Source organism: Ascaphus truei, chromosome 5 (genome assembly GCF_040206685.1).
Source record: "Ascaphus truei isolate aAscTru1 chromosome 5, aAscTru1.hap1, whole genome shotgun sequence".
Classification (NCBI taxonomy): Eukaryota; Metazoa; Chordata; class Amphibia; order Anura; family Ascaphidae; genus Ascaphus; species Ascaphus truei.
In genome coordinates this window covers 282,312,426-282,335,312 of record NC_134487.1, presented here as the reverse complement: position 1 = coordinate 282,335,312, position 22,887 = coordinate 282,312,426, and the positions used below count along the sequence as shown (strand labels likewise).

General features: G+C 47.6%; 1 protein-coding gene across 12 annotated transcripts in view; it reads right to left on the bottom strand.

Moving 5' to 3' along the window:
* LOC142496031 (potassium voltage-gated channel subfamily KQT member 1-like) overlaps positions 1 to 22,887 on the bottom strand; it is a 92,564-nt gene that overhangs the window by 8,542 nt on the left and 61,135 nt on the right. For 10 of the 12 annotated variants that reach the window (XM_075602292.1, XM_075602291.1, XM_075602289.1 and 7 more), the window contains 4 exons: positions 15,007 to 15,121; positions 3,959 to 4,034; positions 1,844 to 1,938; positions 1,314 to 1,354 (listed from right to left, as the gene is read on the bottom strand). In XM_075602292.1, the coding sequence (XP_075458407.1) occupies positions 1,314 to 1,354; positions 1,844 to 1,938; positions 3,959 to 4,034; positions 15,007 to 15,121 (327 nt within the window). Of the gene's footprint in view, positions 1 to 1,313; positions 1,355 to 1,843; positions 1,939 to 3,958; positions 4,035 to 14,864; positions 14,913 to 15,006; positions 15,122 to 22,887 lie in introns of those variants that run through there. The other 2 variants (XR_012801886.1, XM_075602293.1) reach the window with 2 other exon arrangements.

Sequence of the window (22,887 nt, the reverse complement as noted above, 5' to 3'; positions counted from 1 at the left end):
TCTGTGTGACGTGCTAACTCCCTGTGCTGCTCTGTGATTCCCTTCTCTGTGACTCCCTGTGCTGCGATGTGACTCCCTGTGCTGTGACTCTGAGTCCCTATGCTGCGCTGTGACTCCGTGCTGCGCTGTGACTCCCTGTGCTGCGCCTCTGTGCTGCGCTGTGACTCCCTGTGCTGCTGTGCTGCGACTCTGTGCTTTGACTCCCTATGCTGTGCTGTGACTCCCTGTGTTGCTGCTCAGTGACTCCGTGTGACGTGCTAACTCCCTGTGCTGCTCTGTGATTCCCTTCTCTGTGACTCCCTGTGCTGCTGCGCTGTGACTCCCTGAGCTGCGCTGAGTCCCTGTGCTGCGCCGTGACTTCCTGTGCTGCGCTGTGACTCCCTGTGCTGCGCTGTGACTCCCTGTGCTGCGCTGACTAACTGTGCTGCGCTGAGTCCCTGAGTCCCTGTGCTGCGCTGTGACTCCCTGTGACTCCCTGTGCTGCGCTGTGACTCCCTGTGCCGTGCTGCCTCCCTGTGCTGCGCTGTGACTCCCTGTGCTGCGCTGTGACTCCCTGTGACTCCCTGTGCTGCGCTGTGACTCCCTGTGCCGTGCTGCCTCCCTGTGCTGCGCTGTGACTCCGTGCTGCGCTGTGACTCCCTGTGCTGCGCTGTGACTCCCTGTGCCGTGCTGCCTCCCTGTGCTGCGCTGTGCCTCCCTGTGCTGCACTGTGACTCCCTGTGCTGCACTGTGACTCCCTGTGCTGCGCTGAGTCCCTGTGCTGCGCTGTGACTCCGTGCTGCGTTGTGACTCCCTGTGCTGCGCTGTGACTCCGTGCCGCGCTGCCTCCCTGTGCTGCGCTGTGACTCCCTGTGCTGCGCTTTGCCTCCCTGTGCTGCGCTGTGCCTCCCTGTGCTGCACTGACTCCCTGTGCTGCGCTGTGACTCCCTGTGCTGCACGGTGACTCCCTGTGCTGCACTGTGACTGCCTGTGCTGCACTGTGACTCCCTGTGCTGCACTGTGACTCCCTGAGACGTGCTGCCTCCCTGATAATAGACACACACAGATGATAGCTATAGTAGAGAAGCTATATGCACACAAGTACACACACACAGAAACACGCATACGCACACACATAAATACACATGCACACACACAGAAACACGCATACGCACACACATACACATGCACACACACAGAAACACGCATACACACACACATACACATGCACACACACAGAAACACGCATACGCACACACATACACATGCACACACACACAGAAGACATGTATATCTGAAAACACACACACACACACACACACACTAATGTGTACCTGGCAGGAAGAGCCCGGGTTTCCCCAGTGAATGGTCCAGTCTGTATGGAGAGCACAAATATCAGGCACGTCACTGAGCGACAGGTGACACATTAGGAGGGGACAGATTTATTCTGTTGGTGGCTACAGGGACGTCCAGCTTCTGCTCTTTGTATTTGGGAAATGTACATGCCCCCTCCGTCTGTCACGTGTCACCATACAATGGTTTTCAGGTCTCTGTCACTATGCAGTGACATGGTAATCCGTCTCCGTCTCCTGTACCCCGGTCACTCCCTGCCCCTGTCCCCGCTGGCTGTCACGTGTCACCATACAATGGGTTTCAGATCTCTGTCACTATGCAGTGACATGGTAATCCGTCTCTGTCTCCTGTACCCCGGTTACTCCCTGCCGCTGTCCCCGCTGGCTGTCACGTGTCACCATACAATGGGTTTCAGGTCTCTGTCACTATGCAGTGACATGGTAATCCGTCTCTGTCTCCTGTACCCCGGTCACTCCCTGCCCCTGTCCCCGCTGGCTGTCACAGCCGGTACCTCCTCTGCAGCTCCTTGATCCGAACCATCATGTTGAGGTGGCCCTGGGAGTATTGCTCAATCACATCCCTCACGTCATACGGTTTACGAGCTTGCTGGGGGGGGGGGGGAGGAGGGAAGCAGTCAGAAAGATATGAATCCGAGAAGTGCCAGGTTCTGTATCCATGCACTGTCCAATCCTAAAGGTGCCAGGCTCTGTATCCCTGCACTGTCCAATCCTAGAGGTGCCAGGCTCTGTATCCCTGCACTGTCCAATCCTAGAGGTGCCAGGCTCTGTATCCATGGACTGTCCAGCTCTAGAGGTGCCAAGCTCTGTATCCATGCACTGTCCAGTTCTAGAGGACAATATCCATGCACAATATCCACACCTATAGGTGCTAGGCTCTGTATCCCTGTCCAATCATAGAGGTGCAAGGTTCTTTACCCCCCATCAAGTCCTAGAGGTCACAGACTCTATATCCCTGCACTGTCCAGTCCTAGAGGTGCCACGCTGCCCCCGCTTTACCCCTACATTTCATTTGACTCGTCTCTACGGGTTACTGAATAGGAAGTTTCCCACCTGCTCTGTTTCACCCCCTACAACCTGTGCGACCCTATTCATTCACATCGTCTCCTCTCCCCCTCCACTACAATCATTCCTACTTTAACCCACCTCTTCAACCTCTCTTCCCCTGTAACTTTTACGCATGCCTGTCACACTTATCCTGAAGAAGCTCTCTCCTTCTCTCCAGACCTGTGTCACTATTTGTCTTTCTGCTATTTCCTCCAGGATGTCCCCCACCTCTGCCTCAAACTCAACAGGTCCAAAACAATGAGTCATTTCCCCTCCCTCTAATTCTAACCCCATGCCTGACTTCTCGCTGACAATAGGTAACACCACTACTTTACCAATATCACAAACAAGATGTGACTCCTCTCTCTCCCTTATACCACACATTCAGTACCTCACCAATTCCTTCCGCTTTCACTCTTTCCCACCAAAATTCGAATTCATATTTTAATATCCAGACTGGACCATTGTAACCTTCTCCCAGTCTGTCCCCCTCCCTGTTCATCCTAAATGCTGATGCCAGGCTTAGGCCTCGTTCAGGGTGCCAGAGGCAGGAGTTGGAGGGCGTTCGGGAGGGAGGGCGGCAGTCTGCTGGGCGATGTGTGTGCATCCTCCCCAGCAGACTTTTTCAGGAGTTGAGGAGGCGGGGGTGGTGGGGGGTGGGGGGGGCTACAGACCTGAGGTTAGGGATCCAAGTTGCAGTCTTGAAATCATTCTCAAGAATGATTTCATTGGCTGCCGAGGTCCCAGTGACGCTGCTGCAGCTTCAAAAAACGACTTGAGTTGTTTATTGAAACTGTAGCCAGCGTCAACTCCGTACTTCGGAGACAGGGCAGCTGCTACCCTGACAACCAGTATTCAATTTGAATACATTGTGTCCCACGGCAGCACGCACGGCAGCACGCCCTCCCTCCGAAGCCTGCACGCTGAATGAGGCCTTATCTACCTCACCAACCATTCTACATTCTCCTGCTTCACTGTGAAATCCCGCCATTGGCTTCTCCTACCCAGCAGAATGACATCCAAGGTTCTGGATCTCACCTGCAAAGCTCTTCGAGACACGGCCCCTTCTCTATATTTCCAATCTAATCCCTGAGCATTCTCCCACACACAGTCTCCACTCAGCCAGTGACCTACGGGACTCTTACTCCCTCATTACTTTCTCTCATTCTCACGGCCAAGACTTCTCCAGAGCTGCACCAGTGTGGAACTCCTCACCCCTCATCATCACTCTCCTCCGCCATTTACAGTACTCTTTCAAACGTTCCCTCAAAACCCAACTCTTTAAACAGGCTTACCCTGCACCCTCCTGACACGCCTACGGTAATACCATGCTGAGTGGCTTTAAACCCCCACGATCCCTGAATCATCAATCCCACATTCCTTTTAGATTGTAAGCTTCTTCAAGCAAGGACCTTATTACTATTGTTTCCTTATGATTTAAGTTGTATGTATGTTATGTTCTTGCCCTTACATTGTACTGCGGTTTGGCATGTCATGTAAATGAAAGATAATAAATAATAATAGCTGTGCAGAGCAGTCAGTGGGTCGCTCACGCCTCGTACCTGGAACTTCCTGCGGGCCACAAAGTACTGCATCCTGCGTGTCACCTTCACCGCCGTTCTGTGGACGTCCGTCAGCCTGGGTCAGAGATGTAGAGAAAGCTGAGCGCCCACATGTGATGTCACAACCAGAACGGCATGCAACATGGCAGAGAAACCAGGCACAGGCCAGGTAACAGAGCAATACTCTGCAGAGCATGTATCACAGTGCAATGCTCTGCCGGGTCATGTATAACAGTGCAATACTCTGCCGGGTCATGTATAACAGTGCAATGCTCTGCCGGGTCATGTATAACAGTGCAATGCTCTGCCGGGTCATGTATAACAGCGCAATGCTCTGCTGGGTCATGTATAACAGTGCAATACTCGGTTGGGTCATGTATAACAGTGCAATACGGTGCTGGGTCACGTGTAAGTGCAATGCTCTGCGGGGCATGTATAACAGAAATATGGCAGGGCAACTGTGTGAGTATAGCAGGGTATTGGGACGGTAAAAGGCAGTAGGGCACCAATAAAGGTTTTCGCTCGCCTGCTGCGACTCCCAACGTCAGCTCCCACCCTCTTTCTTTACATTGCCTGTGTATAGCTCTTGTGCCTGTCTGTTTTTAGGCCAATGTGACCGACTGCTGAAAGCCCCGTGTGATCGGAATGGCCAGCCATTTAAACTCCTGGTTCCACCAGACTGTCTGGGTCTATCTGCTTCCTTATTGGCCTATGTTTTAAAGCACAGCGCTCCCTGATTAAATGACTGGCCAAAGACCCATGCGTGATCCTGAATGGCCAAATCACAATCTCGGCTTGGCGGGCTGGAGCCTGGGCACACCTCATCCCTGATTGGCCACTCTAGAGCTCACCCTGACTGGACAATTTGTAATCCATAGCTTCCGATTGGCTAATTCAACAAGTAAACACATTTACACAACACAAGACGGCCCAGCATATCTGCGCATTCCCAGAACTGTTTTCAGTAGTCTTGCCTGGGGAAATAAGCGTAGTGCTGCCTCACCTTGGGAGCGATAATGACTGAACCTTGGAATCTCTGCAGCTAAGGACTTGTTCACCTGCACCAAGGACTATCATCCCAAGACCCCTGACCTACAACCTCTGACCGGAAGCACCAAGCACTTAGTATGGTCAGTCTCCTCGTAAATTGGAGGCTTTTATGCACTATTCCTTTTTGTTGTCTGTATTGTAAACCCTTTCATTGCACCGTATAGTTCAATAGCTCTCTTGCTTGTTTGCGAGCTCACGTGCTCTATGAAACACTATCCACTGTAGAAGGCCCCATTTTCCCGACAGATTCCCATTTGTGATCCTGGTAACGAGTGAGGTACCCGGTGGATAAGGAAGTGTCAGCGGTGCTCTTGGGTGTCCTCAATGGTGGTTGCCCTCTACTTCTTTTGTGTTATATGTATGTATGTCTTTATTGATATAGCGCCATCTATGTCTATAGGGCTTCACATCAGTAATGCATGTGACATAATAATATAACACATATTGGGAATAAGCGTTTCAGACATAAAAGTAACATTAAGAAAAGAAGTACCTGCCCTGACCAGCTTACAATCTAAGTGGTAAGTAGGGAGAACTTACAGAGACAGTAGGAAGGAGTTCTGGAGTCTGTAAGGGGTCACGTGTATATGTGTGTATATATATACACACACACACAGACACGTGTGTGTGTGTGTGTGTGTGTGTATATATATAGCCAATAAAGAATATCACTTGTGAGCACATTCACATGTTTTAGACAGGTCTGCAACCCTGCCTTTCAATCATTATCACCTAGCATACAATGCTCCCACTGCAGCAAGGGATTCTGGGAAATGACATGCAAATGAGCACACAATGTGTCACCTTTTGCCTGGAATATCCATTCACATGGAGCCCATTTAAGCAAATGCATCGCCATTCACACAGCTTTTAAGCACAGCATGGGACTAGCAAAGCAAGTCAAACCACTCACAGACATATTTCAACCTTGATGGGTCTCATCAGTGTGAGGTTGGTCATTTCCCAGAATCCCTGGCTGCAGTTGGCTGCACTGTATGCTAGGTGATAATGGTTGAAAGGCAGGGGTTGCAGAACTTTCTAAGACATGTGAATATGCTCACAAGTGATATTCTTTATTGGCTATATGCTAACGGTGGAGGTTTTTTGTTGCTTTTTTCACCCACCATAACTTAAAAAAAATATATATATTATATATATATACACACAGACACCAGTTAAATGTGGCAAAACGGTGCAAAAAACAACTGAAGGGGTCACCATGAAAAGTCAAAGACGCTGGCTGTGATGAAGACGTAGCACCAAAGATTAAATCCCTAATAACAAGAAGAATAATTAAACATATATACAAATGATGGTCACACAAAAATAGGTGAAAATGAATAGTTCCGGAACACTAATATGATGCCTCGAACCAAAGGTGTTGGAGTAGCACATACGTTGCTTGTACATTCCTTGGGCTGTGCCTGGCAACGGCGACGTCGATCCAAAACAAATCCCTGGACTCCGTCGCAAGCGCTTATAGTAAGCGCGACAGAGCGACGTTGCAAACAAAAATGTTGAAGCCGGGTAAATTTGCTTTTTTAGAGACAGTCGCCACATGTGACTGTCTCTAAACCAATCAATCAGAGAGCGCTGCCCGCCCCCTTCGTGATGTCACTGGCCTTGTTGCCAGCGACGTCGCTTAAAACTGAAGTTTAACTTTCGCTAGTGGCGGTGGGTGACGTCATCGGTCACGTTGCCGTCGCCGGCACTATAAGCGCGGCCTAACATTTGGGCTAAGTAGAAAACAATAGAAATCAAAAGTATCATCGGTATCAGTCATTCATTAGACTGAAGATGGAACATAAGTCCATGAGGAGTTTATGAAGATGTGGCCAAAATAGAAAGCACCACTGGTCTCCGAGAAATTCATCGGGGTCGTACGTTGGTCAATTAGTATACGAATCCAACACAATAAGTTCACGGTCCATTCTGTATTTCCAGAGTGCGGAAAAAATAACACTTTAATAATGCCAAAGAGGTTATTAAGTAAATCTTTAGACTGGCCACTGTCTAGACCTGTATCGTATCCAGTCCTAGGAATCCTAGCCCATTGTAGGGATCAAAGGTCTGAGAGTGTCAGAGATATCATATAAAGCTTCAGTTCCAAGGCAACATGGCATGATTCCACCAAATGTTCAAACTGATCGTGTGAGCAACAGATCTGATAATGTCATACTGTATGGTCATCTTCCAATTAGATCAAAACTCTGTTGAAGTCTCACTTAACTTAACGGTACATGCTGATGATACAGCTAATCCACGGAAAGTGTTGACGCGCCAAATGTTGGTGAAGAAGAGGGAATGGAAGGTTTCAGTGTTTCGGCCAGGGGAGCGCAAACTTTTTCCCCTGCGCCCCCCTGCCGGCTGCTGCTCTCCGCGCCCCCCCCCCCCCCCCTCCTCCTTACCGTGGTTCCCGGCGTCTGGGCGTGATGACGCCATAGCAACGTGACGTCACATGACCCCGTGGCATCATTTGACGCCACGTTGCCATGGTGACGCGTCTCCAGATGCCGGCTGAACCACGGTAAGTACAGTTTACAGAGGCCTTCGCTGCTTCCCCGGCACTTAATTTAAGTGCCTGCGGGAAGCGCGCGGGGCCTCTGTAAACCCCGCGCCCCCCCCCTGCAGTTAATCTCGCACCCCCCAGTTTGCGCACCGCTGGTGCAGGAGATGAAAGAGAGACACAAGCCTCTCATGACATGCTCCTTATCGTTTTAGGAACCAACCTAAATGTAAGGTCTCATTAAGTCCCTCGGGAGCCGCAGTGTTGAGTTAGTAGGATTTACAGATGCAGGGAGGTGGTGCACTGCTGACCGGTTGGTGAAAAAATTAAATCCTCAAGCGCAAATCATTGAAAAATTGATTTAATAAGCAAGATAGAAGAAACACATAACGTGAACAAAAACTTCTGACGTTTCGTTCCAGCAAGGAACTTTGTCAAAGACTCTTGAGGATTTAATTTTTTCACCAACCGGTCAGCAGTGCACCGCCTTCCTGCATCGCTAAATCCTACTCTACTTTCGTCTGGAGTTACGTCACTAACGCGATCGGATCAACAGCTGTCCACCGGCATCATCTCTGTGAGTACCCAACGCCAAGGAGCGGAGACTGTGTGACCCCAGGTTAGTGGGGGGTTCCGGGAGTCCTTGGTTGCTAGCTGCGGGGGGGACTTACCCTCCGGTGAGTGGTCCGGCGGCTCTGTTTTGGTGGAACCGCTATATTTACCCCCCTCCCTCCTGTTTGCAGGTCCACAGGTACATGCATCTCTGTATTTATAGATACAGGCATACCCCGCATTAACGTACGCAATGGGACCGGAGCATGTATGTAAAGCGAAAATGTACTTAAAGTGAAGCACTACCTTTTCCCACTTATCGATGCATGTACTGTACTGCAATAGTCATATATGTGCATAACTGATGTAAATAACGCATTTGTAACAGGCTCTATAGTCTCCCCGCTTGCGCACAGCTTTGGTACAGGTAGGGATCTGGTATAGCTGTTCAAGACGTGCTGACAGGCGCATGCGTGAGCTGCCGTTTGCCTATTGGGCGATATGTACTTACTCGCGAGTGTACTTAAAGTGAGTGTCCTTAAACCGGGGTATGCCTGTATATCAGCCAGATAGTCATCACGTTATTACCATTTGAATTGCATATACTGCGGGCAGCTCTTGAGCACTGGACTCGGGGATTAACCATTCTTCACATCGCTAGTGTTGAGTTAGTAAATCCACTCCACGTCCTGGCAGAGGAGCATACTTGAACAATTACCACCTTTGCCAACTGGGCTGTCTGTAGTTTTATCCCGCTCGGCAGTTCTGGTGGCGGATCGATCTCCTGCCATCCTTTCCTTTAAGTTCTTGTAGGTTTTAACGACATACTAAAGGCCACAAATCAGGACATAAACCACAGTCACTGGTGCAAGTCAAACTGTGGTTAATTAAACGTAGGTCCAATGTTCATTTGGAGTATATTTAGTGACAAATGGTACAATATTGTCATCAAAACACTCCTTTTTTGTTAAATGACCTACTTATCTTGTTCACTCTAATTGATCTCCTTTATTGTCACACATAGGAAATGTTATCTATTGTCTATTTACATTTTTTATTAAAACATTAATTTTGTTCCCCTTTGCTCCTGGTCTGTTATTTTTTTTGGCACCGATACATTCTTTGTGCATGAGTGGAGGAGTTTTTGACACTTGCAGGAGGGCTACCGACAGCAGCCCAGCTGGGGCCATTACAGCGGTGTGCAACAAAGTTTCCTTAGTGAAATCAGAGAGAAGCAGACTGATTCCAGCTCCGGAGTATTACGTGACCCACACTGACCATGTGACGCCCAGAAGCGGCGAACGTACCGAGTGAGGAGCAAGCTGTGAAACAATCAGACTTCCAGCCAGAGGACCACTGAATTAGGCGGCAATCACAGGCACGTGAAGTCCTAAAGTCTCCGAGCCAATGTGATATGGTTTCAAAATATGTTGTTTAATACCCGCATATACAGTATGCACCAGTGGCGTAGCTAGTAATGTGCGGCCCCGGGAACATTTTTATTCAGGGCTCCCTCATGTCTCTGCTCTCTCTGCGCGCTCTCTTTTCTCTCTCTCTCTCTCTCTCTCTGCGCGCTCTCTTTTCTCTCTCTCTCTCTCTCTCTCTGCGCGCTCTCTTTTCTCTCTCTCTCTCTTTCTTTGGTCTCTCTCTCTCTCTCTCTCTCTCTCTCTCTCTGCTCTCTCTGCTCTCTCTGCTCTCTCTCTCTGCTCTCTCTCTCATGTCATTCTTTACCTCTTATGTATTTCTCTCTTGTACGTCATTTTCTCTCTGTGTCGCTTCCTTCCTGTATCCTTTCCCTTTCATGTCTGTTTTTACCCCTGTGATTTAACCCTTCCCCTCCCTCTCACCTTCCCCAGCCTGTCTCTCAGGCTGCAGCTCCAGCCCCACACTGCACTACTTGAGGCCCCGCCCCCTGCCCTAGGCCCCGCCCACCTACGGAGGCTCTGCAGAGGAAGGGATTTCCCTCTGTCCTCCCTACTGCATCTCGGGGCCCCGCCCCCTGACCCAGGCCCCACCCACATGCAGAGGAAGGGATTTCCCTCTGTGCTTCCTGCCCGCTTCAGGGAATTAATGTGCGGGCAGGGGGCCAGGCCGCCGACAGGGGGGGGAGAGCGGGCCCCCCAAGAGCACGGGGCCCTGGGCTTTGCCCGGGCTTATAGCTACGCCCCTGGTGTGCACACAGACTTAAATATACTGGCATAGTATGTTTTTCCATCTGCTTACCAATTTTCCATGGTACAGATGCCTTACTAATTTACTAACCAGTATGTGTTTTGATGGAAGAAATGTATTGGTTTTAAATAATCACAGAGTTTGAGCAGTCCTATTTACATTATTTTACATTTACTATTTTGCCGCACGCACGCACACACGCACACACGCACACACGCACGCACGCACATACTTAAAAAGACAAACACAATCAACATTAAGAACCTCAAGAATAATAGCAGAGAAATTCAACAAGAGCTAAAAATGACTTCAGCCTCCTCCACATGCATAGGGACACTAACAAACAATCATGAAGAACTTATGAAGATTGTAGCTAAAAGCGCTGGAAAAAACTGGAAGAATCGCCAACAAAAACACAGGATAAGAAAATATCAGATGTGAAAACTACAGAATGAAGCAATCCCAAGACGCAACAAGAGTTGAATACGCAGAGCTATGTAACACAATCCGCAAGCAGGTAACCAAAGATGGAGGGAAATGCAACTGGCGAGAACACCATCCAAGGTAACAAAAGCTTAAAGAAGCAGCAATTTACGATTGGGAAGAGGCAAATCACGAACTCGAACAAGACAATGGGTCAATAATAAAAGGCTGGGCACTTGTCATAAAAAAAGAGTTGAGGACTTGTACATGAAATTGTACAAGAACACAGATAACATGGGGCATAATCCACCAGGGGAAGAGCGAGCCGAAAACACTAATCATGTACCATGTGCCCTTCCAGAGGAAGTGTCGAAGGCAACCAAATCCAAGACGAATGGGAAGGCTCCCGGAGAAAATCTAATTACAAGTGAAATCTTGGAAGAAGCTGGGGAAGAAGTAGAGAAAATCTTTGCAAAACTCTTTACATGATGCTTGAAGAACAGGAAAATGCCAGAGCAATGGAATAATGTCGTAGTCATCCTCATCCACAAGAAAGGAGACACAGAAGACCTCCAGAACTTCCAATCACTTACAAGATACCCCCTAAACAGTAGCAACAGACCATGGACTTTGCCCAGCCTAGAGAACAGCAGCAGGATTTTGTAGTGGATACAACACAATGGAGCACATCACATCCAAGTCGTACAAGAAGTTGTTTCCCAAAGTAATAAATATGATTTACCACTCAGTTTAGGGTTTGTAGATTACAAAAAAAAGCATTTGATTCTGTCAACACCGCAGCGGATTTAAACGGATTAAGAAGACAAAGAGTTAAAGAAGCGTACATGGACATTATAAGGAACATTTATGAGAATGTCACATCAACCAATAGATTACATGATGATACAAGCAAGATAAGGATCAGCGAGGGAGTCGGCAGGGAGACACCGTGTCGCCAAAGCTTATCACAGCAACACTTGAACAATTGTATAAGACATTGCATTGGGCAGAAAAGGAATCAAAATCAATGGTGAGTCATCTACTGTGATGGAGGGGGCCAGCCACCCACTACCCGCTGAACCCACTCAGTGTACCCCCGGGAGCCTTTGCTTTTCTCAGCAAACACTTGAAGAATTGCTCAGGACATTAAATTGGGAATGAAAGGGAATGAATTCAATGGCGAGTGCTTGAGTCACCCACGATATGCAGATGACGTTATTATTTTTGCCACAAGTCCAAAAGACCTCCAGCAACAAATCAGAGAACACGCCGAAGCAAAGAAGAAGGTGGGCTTCCATATGAACCTCAGCAAGACCAAAGGGATGTTCAAAACAATGGGGTAAACTCTACAAAGATCGAAAGAAATGGAATAGAACTATTTCTACCTTGGCCGGCAAGTAATAATAGATGTGAACAGTGGTGGGATTCTACATTTTAACAACCGTCTCTTACCTGGGGGGGGGCGGCGTCTCCCAGCATGTTCCCCCTGCAAATGTTCTCAAAATGGCTGCGCGGCGCCACATGGTGCCGCATTGCAATGACAACGCTGCACCACGTAACGTCATGACGTCACGTAGCGCCTCGTTGCCATAGCAATGGATGGCACGGGATGAGGTTGGCATGGCAACGCGGCGCCATTTGGCGCTGCGCGCCCATATTGAGCAGATATGCAGGGAGAGGATACTGGGAGACGCCGCCCGGCGGGGTAAGAGACTCAAGCACCGGTTCGGCGAACTTGTGACATTTTAGCAACAGGTTCGCACGAACCGGTGCGAACCGGCAGAATCCCACCACAGGATGGGAACCTTTCGAATGAAATCAAAAGGAGAATGAAGATGGGACGGATGTTCTTTTTGAACAAACAAGACAATCTTTCAACGGAACCATCCACTGTGTCTCCAGAGGAAAGTGTTAGACCCAGTGTATTCTGCCCGTGCTCACGTATGAATGTGAAATTTGGACCCTAAAAGCGAAGATAATTCTGAAGCTTCAGACAACGCAAAGAAGTATGGCGTGATGCATGCTGGGTACTACCTGAGGCAGGAAAAAGAATGAATGGGTTCGAGACCAAGAGTGTGTGACATCATCACAGGGGTGAATAAATTAAAATGGCAGCGGGCCGGGCAGGCACCTATCACAAGAAGAAATGACCATCGTTGGACAAAGATGGAACTCGACTGGATTCCACGAGAGATCTAAAAGACCAAGACGACGACCAAAAGTAAGACGGGAGGATGAAATCAGAAAATGTGTTGGAGCAACGTGGAGAAGAGAGGCTTGAAAGGAGGGACAAGGAGCGGCTCAGTGAGAAAGACACTGACTCTGGCACGGAGTTGGAGGCAGGGGAACCTGGTTCAATTCCCGGTGTCGGCTCCTTGTGACCTTGGGTAAGTCCCTTTATTTCCCTGTGTCTCAGGCACCAAAAACATAGATTGTAAGCTCCATGGGGCAGGGACTGTGCCTGCAAAATATCTCTGTAAAGCGCTACGTAAAACTAGCAGCGCTATACAAGAACATGCTCTTATTATTATTATTATTGAAACCGCAGTACCTGGGAGATCACTGGCGAGGCTTAGGCCTCGGCCAAGCTCCCCGCTGGCGTGCTGAGGCTCAGGGAAAGCGGGTGGCCTTAGTCAGGGGGCATGTCGGGGGCGGGCCAGTGACATCACGGAGCTGGTTCGCCCTCATTCGGCGAACCGCTCACGTGACCGGCCCTGCGCTAAAACCTACGCTTCCGCGCGCTTGCGGAAGCGTAGACGAGCCCCTGCTAAAGCCGCTCTAATTGCGGCTGTAGGGGCTCAGTGCCGAGCGGAAGCGCGCCTCAGCAAGCAGCAACCCTGGACGAGGCCTTAATCCAGCAGTGCTACGACACGGGCTGAAGAGAATGATAATATACAGATGCAGCGTCCGTTATCTGAACATATCACGGAGCCTTTTTCGTGTGCGCTGCCAATCACGTGGTGGATTTGTTTGAATTTCATGGATCCCGATTTCTTTGGGTGCAATTCTTCGCGTTTCCGTGGCAGAAATGAATGAATTGTAATGTGTACTGTACAGTACTGTGTCAATTTGCACAATTTCTGCACTCGATAAAACACGAGTCAACACGCGGTAATGACGCGCCATGACATGGGTATTCCGAGGTATACAACGCGTGATGTGTTCGAATAACGGCCGCTGCATCTGTATAAATTTATATACATACACACATATGTACAGTGCATACATAGTGAAACCAGCCATTAATTGCATTAAAGTGTACCAGTGCGGAATGTTTAGCTTGTCATGTAACACAGGATCAACCCATTGTACATCTCAGGAAGATTCCATCTTTAAAATGTCCAATAACTCAAACTTTACATTAAAAGTACATTAAATGTGCCAAACAGCTGCTGTTTTCGGCAGGAATCTAGCGCCACCCAGAGGTGAGAAGCTCTCACTGCACTGAGCTATATATGTGTCCCTTAGCTGTAGGGAGTCATTGACTGCAGAGCATCCTTTCTGTGTATCCGTGCTGTATACGTGTGCACTGAGCTGTATATTGTGCACTGCCCCAGTCTGTGTATCCGTGCAGTATACGTGTGCACTGCCCCAGTCTGTGTATCCGTGCAGTATACGTGTGCACTGCACCAGTCTGTGTATCTGTGCAGTATACGTGTGCACTGCCCCAGTCTGTGTATCCGTGCAGTGTACGTGTGCATTGTCCCAGTCTGTGTATCCGTGCAGTATACTTGTGCACTGCCCCAGTCTGTCTATCCGTGCAGTATACGTGCGCTATGCCCCAGTCTGTGTAACCATGCAGTATACGTGTGCACTGCCCCAGACTGTGTATCCGTGCAGTATATGTGTGCACTTCCCCAGTCTGTCTATCCATGCAGTATATGTGTGCACTGCCCCAGTTTTTGTATGTGCACTGTATACATGTGCACTGCATGTTAACACACACACTGACATCCAAAGTTGCTGCACTGGTGCCTCTGTACACCAGACACAAGCATGAGACATCCTCCCCCCTCCTCCCCAACCTCGGACCCGCCCGCCAGAGTCACTAAACGGTGCTACGAATTTGCAGCCTTAACGCCCTTTTGTTTGAATCTGGGCGAAAGTGTTCAGTGTTACACATTACAGAAGCATGGGAACATAGAGACACACAGTGTGCGCACACACACTGACAGCGTGCACACACAGCGTGCACACACTCACCTGCTCATGCTGCTGTAAGGGGAGATAAACAGCTGCTGTTATGAACATCTGGGAGATAGACAGAGACACGGACAGTATACAGCTAATCAGAGTGTTATACAGACAATAACAGTGTAACACAGAATGACAGGGGGGTCCTTACTGTGACACGTCCGTCACTGTGGGCAGTGCACTCTCCTCGCTCAGCGCGTCCATGTCTTCCGTGTAACTGTTTGTCCGAGAGACATCAGGGAGAGATTTATCTGCCCGGCACCTCCCTGCGGGGGAGAGAAGGTCAGACCAGGGGGTATGTGTCTATGTGCTTGTATGTATCTGTGCGTGTGTATGTATCTATGTGTATGTGCTTGTATGTATGTATGTATGTGTCCCTGTATATGTGCATGCATGTGTGTATGTGTCTATGCATATGTGCATATGTATGTGTCTATGTCTATGTGCATATGCATGTGTCTATGTATATGTGCATGTATCTATATATATGTGTGCATATATGTATGTGTCTATGTATATGTGCGTATGTGTGTCTATGTATGTGCTTGTATGTATGTGTCTATGTATATGTGCGCGTGTGTATGTATGTGCCTATATATATATGTGTGTGTGTGTGTGTGTGTGTGTGTGTATGTACGTGCTGTATATACATAACGAATAGGGAAAAACCTTGCTAAACTCACATAATAATGCATTAATAGGTGTGTGCTACCTGGGAGATGAGAAAGATGCGGAAAATGTACCAGCGGGTACACAGAAGAAATCCCTCTAGTGGTGCACTCCCCCATACAGAGTATTGCAGAGGAATATTAGTACATAATAAAACAGCTTGTATTGCTCAAGTTGCAAATGTAGGCATACTATAAATAGATACAGCGAGAAATCGTGAAACACAGATACATTACAGTGCTCCTAAATTACAGTGGAGTGAAAAATGGTGTTCACCCCCTGGGGGGTAATGAGAACTGAGCTGATGCGCTGGTTGTAATAACCTAGTTACGTGCATGGGGTCTTCCAAAGATTGGATATGAGCAATGATGCTCAGCCTAGCAATGATACTCAGCCTAGCAATGAGGCTCAGCCAATCAATGAGGCTCAGCCTAGCAATGAGGCTCAGCCAATCAATGAGGCTCAGCCTAGCAATGAGGCTCAGCCAATCAATGAGGCTCAGCCTAGCAATGAGGCTCAGCCAAGCAATGAGGCTCAGCCTATCAAGGAGGCTCAGCCAAGCAATGAGGCTCAGCCAATCAATGAGGCTCAGCCTAGCAACGAGGCTCAGCCAAGCAACGAGGCTCAGCCTAGCAACGAGGCTCAGCCTAGCAACGAGGCTCAGCCTAGCAACGAGGCTCAGCCTAGCAACGAGGCTCAGCCTAGCAAAGAGGTTCAGCCGATCAACGAGGCTCAGCCAAGCAACGAGGCTCAGTAAGTGGAGTATAGCAAAAAACGAAGTCTCACTATAGTTATAGATCGCAGCAATGTGTACACATATACAGGCATACCCCGCATTAACGTACGCAATGGGACCAGAGCATGTATGTAAAGCGAAAATGTACTTAAAGTGAAGCACTACCTTTTCCACTTATCCATGCATGTACTGTACTGCAATCGTCATATACGTGCATAACTGATGTAAATAATGCATTTGTAGCAGGCTCTATAGTCTCCCCGCTTGTGCACAGCTTCGGTGCAGGTAGGGAGTTCAACTTTGCTGTTCAGGACGTGCTGACAGGCGCATGCGTGAGCTGCTGTTTGACTATTGGGCGATATGTACTTACTCGCGAGTGTACTTAAAGTGAGTGTCCTTAAAGCGGGGTATGCCTGTACAGAGGGAGCAATGTGTACACATATAGAGAGGGAGCAATGTGTACACATTGTGACAAACGCCCCTCTTTTGTAGTGCTGACGTCTGTCTGGGTTCTTCCCGACACAGTCTTCTAGGGTTATTTAATACAAAAACAGGATCATGCAAAGTATTAAGCTGCTTAACTCAGGCTTCTGCCTGCTTTATTTTCATCCAAGTAAGGTACTGCAGCTTTAACATGTGTAGGTTAGAGGTACTCAGATACTTTCATTCAGCAGTTCACTCATTTCATTGTTACAGTATTTCCCACACTGTTATTTCAAGTAAAAAGAAACCAAACTATATAAACAAAATCCTATCCCTTTCAGGGATCTAACTACACATCAAAATCAGTCTCTCTAACAGCTGCTGGCCAACTAAACTGGTTCCCCAGCTTAAAACAATGCTCTCTCATTTAGGGTCACAAGATACAGCACAGTCTTTTAGCAACAGCAGTAACCATTTGTTTGTCTTATCTGTTTGGGGTGTCCAGGCAAATCCTCTGGTACTGTGATACGTGGAGAGGCCGTCAACCTCGATACTGGATGCAGGAGAGTAGCGACACCCCCAGCCCCCAGGCTCCAAGGAGAGAGTGAAATGCAAAACCTCTCTGCTCTAAATACCTGTGCATGTGATTAGAAGAGCAGGTGAGGGAGAACTAGAGCCATTGTAATCTGTGCTCTGGATTTTCCATCCAGCTGCCTGAGTTAATGGGAAGCTGTGGAACGGATCATTTTTAGCTATTCCTGCACTTTCTGCTCTAAAATGGGGCAGAAAGCTGCCTAACATCTTTGGACTATGTCACATATCCCCCTCCCCAGCTCACACCTACTGGGGTGAGCGGCCATGGACCTCACTGGGGTGAGCGTCCTACCTGAAATACTTGAGCTAACTCCTCAGTACAATATTAAGTATTCACATGATACGAATATGAACTTCATTATAAATTTACCAACCGAAAAGGGCATTTTTTTTTTTTTCCATATTGTAAGCTACCAATATTTTTTCTCTTATACTACAGCCTTGTAATCTTAAGGGCCATCAACCCTGTATATTAATTTGTAGTTTAGCTACATTTTCAACACAGAGAACCAATATAACATTGTAATATTGACAAAATGCTTATTTGCATAGTTAAGTGTCCGTGACATAGTCCACACGTGTAATAAAAAAAATAAATCGGTCAGTTCCCCCAAACATTTTTTTTTTTTTTTTTTTTTTGACTTCCAGTCTATTGCATCCTTTGACTTTATTTCATAGCCCGCTGCAACCTGCAAATGACTGGACTGTTTCTTTAGCTTCTGATGAGACCCTTGGACCAGATTCTCCTTGGCTCCACAGTGTGGTCCAGGATGGTGAGATATGGAACTATTCAGGCGCCATGTTAACCTTCGTTGTTTTTTCTTTTCAATCTTTGATTTCCCTTTTGTGGCCATTACCAGGCCTTTGGGTTTTGGAGACCTAGTTGCCTCTGTACAAACGTAGTCCATATTAACCATGTCATCAGGATCTGTCAACAAGTTTGTGTTTTCAGGAACTGCCACCCACTTGGCTAAAACATCTTCTGTGTTGTCCTGGGTGTGTCCACTAGTTTGATAATCTTCTGGACAACGTAAATGAAATTGAGGATCTGGATTTTTGAATTCCAGATCAGGGAGTATATTCTCAGGAGGGTGCCTATCTGTTTCTGGAATAACAGCAGCACAATCAAAGTCAATTCTTTCTCCTTCCTCTTTGTCATCAGTGAGGGCATTGAGTTTACTTTCCCTGGTCTCCTTTTGTGACCGTGTCTCTTTTAGCCTTGGAATCTCTTTCTCCAACTTCATCTTTATAGCAAATCGTAATATTGCAACAGCATTGAAGATACACGTATAGGAACGTACAGCTTGCTTGGTTAGGAGGTAGGATTGATAGCCCGACTGAACCACTTTAGCCGCTTCTCCCATGTCCGTCATCTGTTTCAGAGCGAGGTTTAACTCTGTTTCATTTTCTCTATTCTTGACCTGCAGCTGCAGGTGCTCCTTCCGGGTCTTGTCCAGCTCCAGCTGCAGCCGGGCCCCCTCATTTGCCGTGTGGTCCAGCTGCTTGTAGATATCGGCCATCTCGCTTTTATAGCGCAGTGTCAGGCAAACCACCTGACGGACGGACACCTCCTCTCTCTTGGCGCACTGTATCTCGCGCTCAGCCATCTGCTTCTGCAGCTCTTCAACCTGATCGTGCCAGACCTCCCTCAGGGTCTTCACCTCTTTCTGGTGCTTGCTCTGCAGTTTGTGTCGCCTGGATCGCCGCTGATTCTGTATTCTGCAGTGCTTCCTGCATTTCTAACTTTTCCTGAATCAATTGCTTCTCCACTTTTTCTGCTTGGTGAAGCTTCTCATCACTTTCACTGATCTGGTCAGTCAAGTCTGAATTTTTCTGTGTCAGACTTACATTCTCTCTTTTTACAGTCTCTAAATTACTCAGGGTATTCTCATAGGTTTTCTTCAATGTACACAGCTCTGTGCTGCGAGCGTAGACCTCATGGCGTGAGAGTTCCAGCTCTGCTTTAAGCGCGCTAGCCTCTTGCCGAGAAACCCCCAACTCTGTGATGAAGTTTTGCACATCTTTCTGGGACATCTCATAGCATAGTTTCCAGTCAGTTCTTGTTTTCTTTGATTCGCTTGGCTCTCTGCCTATGGTGGTAGCAGTAGCCTTTGTCATCTCTAGGCGTGTCGTCATTCCTGGGACGATTGCGCCAGGCCCTATGTGCCATCTCGGCGCCTTTCTGACGCATGTCCTGACAGCGCAGGTTCAAGTGGCTCGGTCACTTCCCCTGTGACTTGAGGAACAGTTTTCTTTCTTTTTGCTTTATTAGCTCCAGAGATATCAGTGGTCCTGGGCACACACTCACTGTTATCAGCTTCCACATCTTGCTTGCACTCACAGGGCGTTGCTTGCTTTTGCAGCTGTTTGTCTTTGAAAATTTTGGGGCACACATCTTCCATGTGACCTACTTCACGACAGGCCCAGCATACTAAATTCATCTGTAGGTACGGCTCTCCTCCAGGGTCGTGATCATAGTATGGCCTGAAGGGACACTGTTTTGTATGGTTACGTACATTACACAACAAACATTTCACGTCGGCCATTTTAGAAACCCGGCAGGGACAATTGCTAGCTGCAATTTCACTCACTTCAGCAACTTACATACAGCACTTGCTAGCTGCAAATTCACTCACTTCAGCAAAAGGCATTAGCTTTACAAACAGCACTTGCTAGATGCAAAAAATTTTTTTTTTTTTTCTTCAGCAAAACATTTTGGTTTTCTGTTTGGGTTCAGGGTGCTATTGCATCCACACTTCGCACATTCTCTGTGTACGCTAGAAGCACAACTGATATACACAGTGGAACAGACTTCACTCATAGCATCTGTATTTTACTTCAGCTGGGCGGCCATTTTAAACCCCCGCATTTATTTGCAAACCCACAGACTTTAGTGTCTGCCCGCATTCTCCACCATATGTGACAAACGCCCCTCTTTTGTAGTGCTGACGTCTGTCTGGGTTCTTCCCGACACAGTCTTCTAGGGTTATTTAATACAAAAACAGGATCATGCAAAGTATTAAGCTGCTTAACTCAGGCTTCTGCCTGCTTTATTTTCATCCAAGTAAGGTACTGCAGCTTTAACATGTGTAGGTTAGAGGTACTCAGATACTTTCATTCAGCAGTTCACTCATTTCATTGTTACAGTATTTCCCACACTGTTATTTCAAGTAAAAAGAAACCAAACTATATAAACAAAATCCTATCCCTTTCAGGGATCTAACTACACATCAAAATCAGTCTCTCTAACAGCTGCTGGCCAACTAAACTGGTTCCCCAGCTTAAAACAATGCTCTCTCATTTAGGGTCACAAGATACAGCACAGTCTTTTAGCAACAGCAGTAACCATTTGTTTGTCTTATCTGTTTGGGGTGTCCAGGCAAATCCTCTGGTACTGTGATACGTGGAGAGGCCGTCAACCTCGATACTGGATGCAGGAGAGTAGCGACACCCCCAGCCCCCAGGCTCCAAGGAGAGAGTGAAATGCAAAACCTCTCTGCTCTAAATACCTGTGCATGTGATTAGAAGAGCAGGTGAGGGAGAACTAGAGCCATTGTAATCTGTGCTCTGGATTTTCCATCCAGCTGCCTGAGTTAATGGGAAGCTGTGGAACGGATCATTTTTAGCTATTCCTGCACTTTCTGCTCTAAAATGGGGCAGAAAGCTGCCTAACATCTTTGGACTATGTCACAACATATACAGAGGAAGCAATGTGTACACATATACAGAGGGAGCAATGTGTACACATATACAGAGGGAGCAATGTGTACACATATACAGAGGGAGCAATGTGTACACATATACAGAGGGAGCAATGTGTACACATATACAGAGGGAGCAATGTGTACACATATACAGAGGGAGCAATGTGTACACATATACAGAGGGAGCAATGTGTACACATATACAGAGGGAGCAATGTGTACACATATACAGAGGGAGCAATGTGTACACATATACAGAGGGAGCAATGTGTACACATATACAGAGGGAGCAATGTGTACACATATACAGAGGGAGCAATGTGTACACATATACAGAGGGAGCGATGTGTACACATATACAGAGGGAGCAATGTGTACACATATACAGAGGGAGCGATGTGTACACATATACAGAGGGAGCGATGTGTACACATATACAGAGGGAGCGTATATACAGCAGACTGTGTGCTCATTTGCATGTCATTTCCCAGAATCCCTTGCTGCAGTGGAAGTGCAGTATGATAATGGGGAAAGGCGGGGTTGCAGACCTGCCTAAGACATGCAGATGAGCACACAGCTATATTTGCATATATATATATATATATATATATATATATATATATATATATATATATATATATATATATATATATATATATATTCTCCATTCACGTCCATGCTCTGGCTTCAACCTGTCACCTCTTCCTCCGTAACATTGCCAAAATCCACCTTTTACTCTGTCTCTCTACTGTTCGAACCCTACTGCAGGCCCCTATCCTCTCCCGCCTGGACTATTGTAACATACTGCTAACAGGTCTCCCTGCCTCGTAACTTCCTCCTCTGCAATTTATCCAAAGTTCTGCAGCAAGAATCACTCTGCTGTCCCAGAACAGGATCACCTCTTCCTTAAATCCCTCTCCTGGCTTCCCATCAAGTTCTGGATCCCCTACAAAGTTCTCCCTCTTACATTAAAGTTTCTCCACTCATCTGCCCCTCCCCGTATATCGACTTTAATCGCGTATGTCTCCTACTCTCTTATTATAACTGTCTCCACTGCTCTCTCGCCTTTTCCCTGCGGATTCGCCTGACACTCAGCATACGCCCAGCACCTTCTCTCTCCACCGTTTCATTGCAAAAACAGAACTTTCCAATGAAGCTTTTCAAAAGCTTGGACTGATGGTTGCTGCCCCACAACCACAGTCACTCCTACCAAGCATCATGGGCAAGCACAGCCACACTGCACTTACCCACTATCAAGGCCAGACACTGCCATCCACTGCACTTACTCCCTCTCCTGCTATCTCTGTAAATCTCCCAACATACCACTTACAGTACATTGTAAACTCTCCTGGGCACTTTTTGTACTAGAATTCCCTGTATTGTCTCTTCTGTAATGCGCTGAGTACACCACGGGCGCCATATACAGAAATTATACACACACACACACACACACACACACACACACACACCCCGCTACCTCTGCAACAATGTAACACACATGTCATCCTCTGCAACACTGTAACACATACACCACCACCTGCAACACTGTAACACAAACACACCACCTTCTGCAACACTGTAACAAACACACCACCCTCTGCAACACTGTAACACACACACACACACCACCCTCAGCAACACTGTATCACACACGCACAGTTCCGCCGACAACACTGTATCACACACACAGTAGCCCAGCACCCATGCAACACTATCACACACACACACGCAGACACACGCAGACACACACACCTCTCTCTATAACACTGTATCACACACACTGCTCCCGCTGTACACTGTATCATACACACACACACACCTCCCTCTGCAACACTGTATCACACACACACAGCTCTCTCTATAACACTGTGTCACACACACCGCTCCCTATGTAACACTATCACAC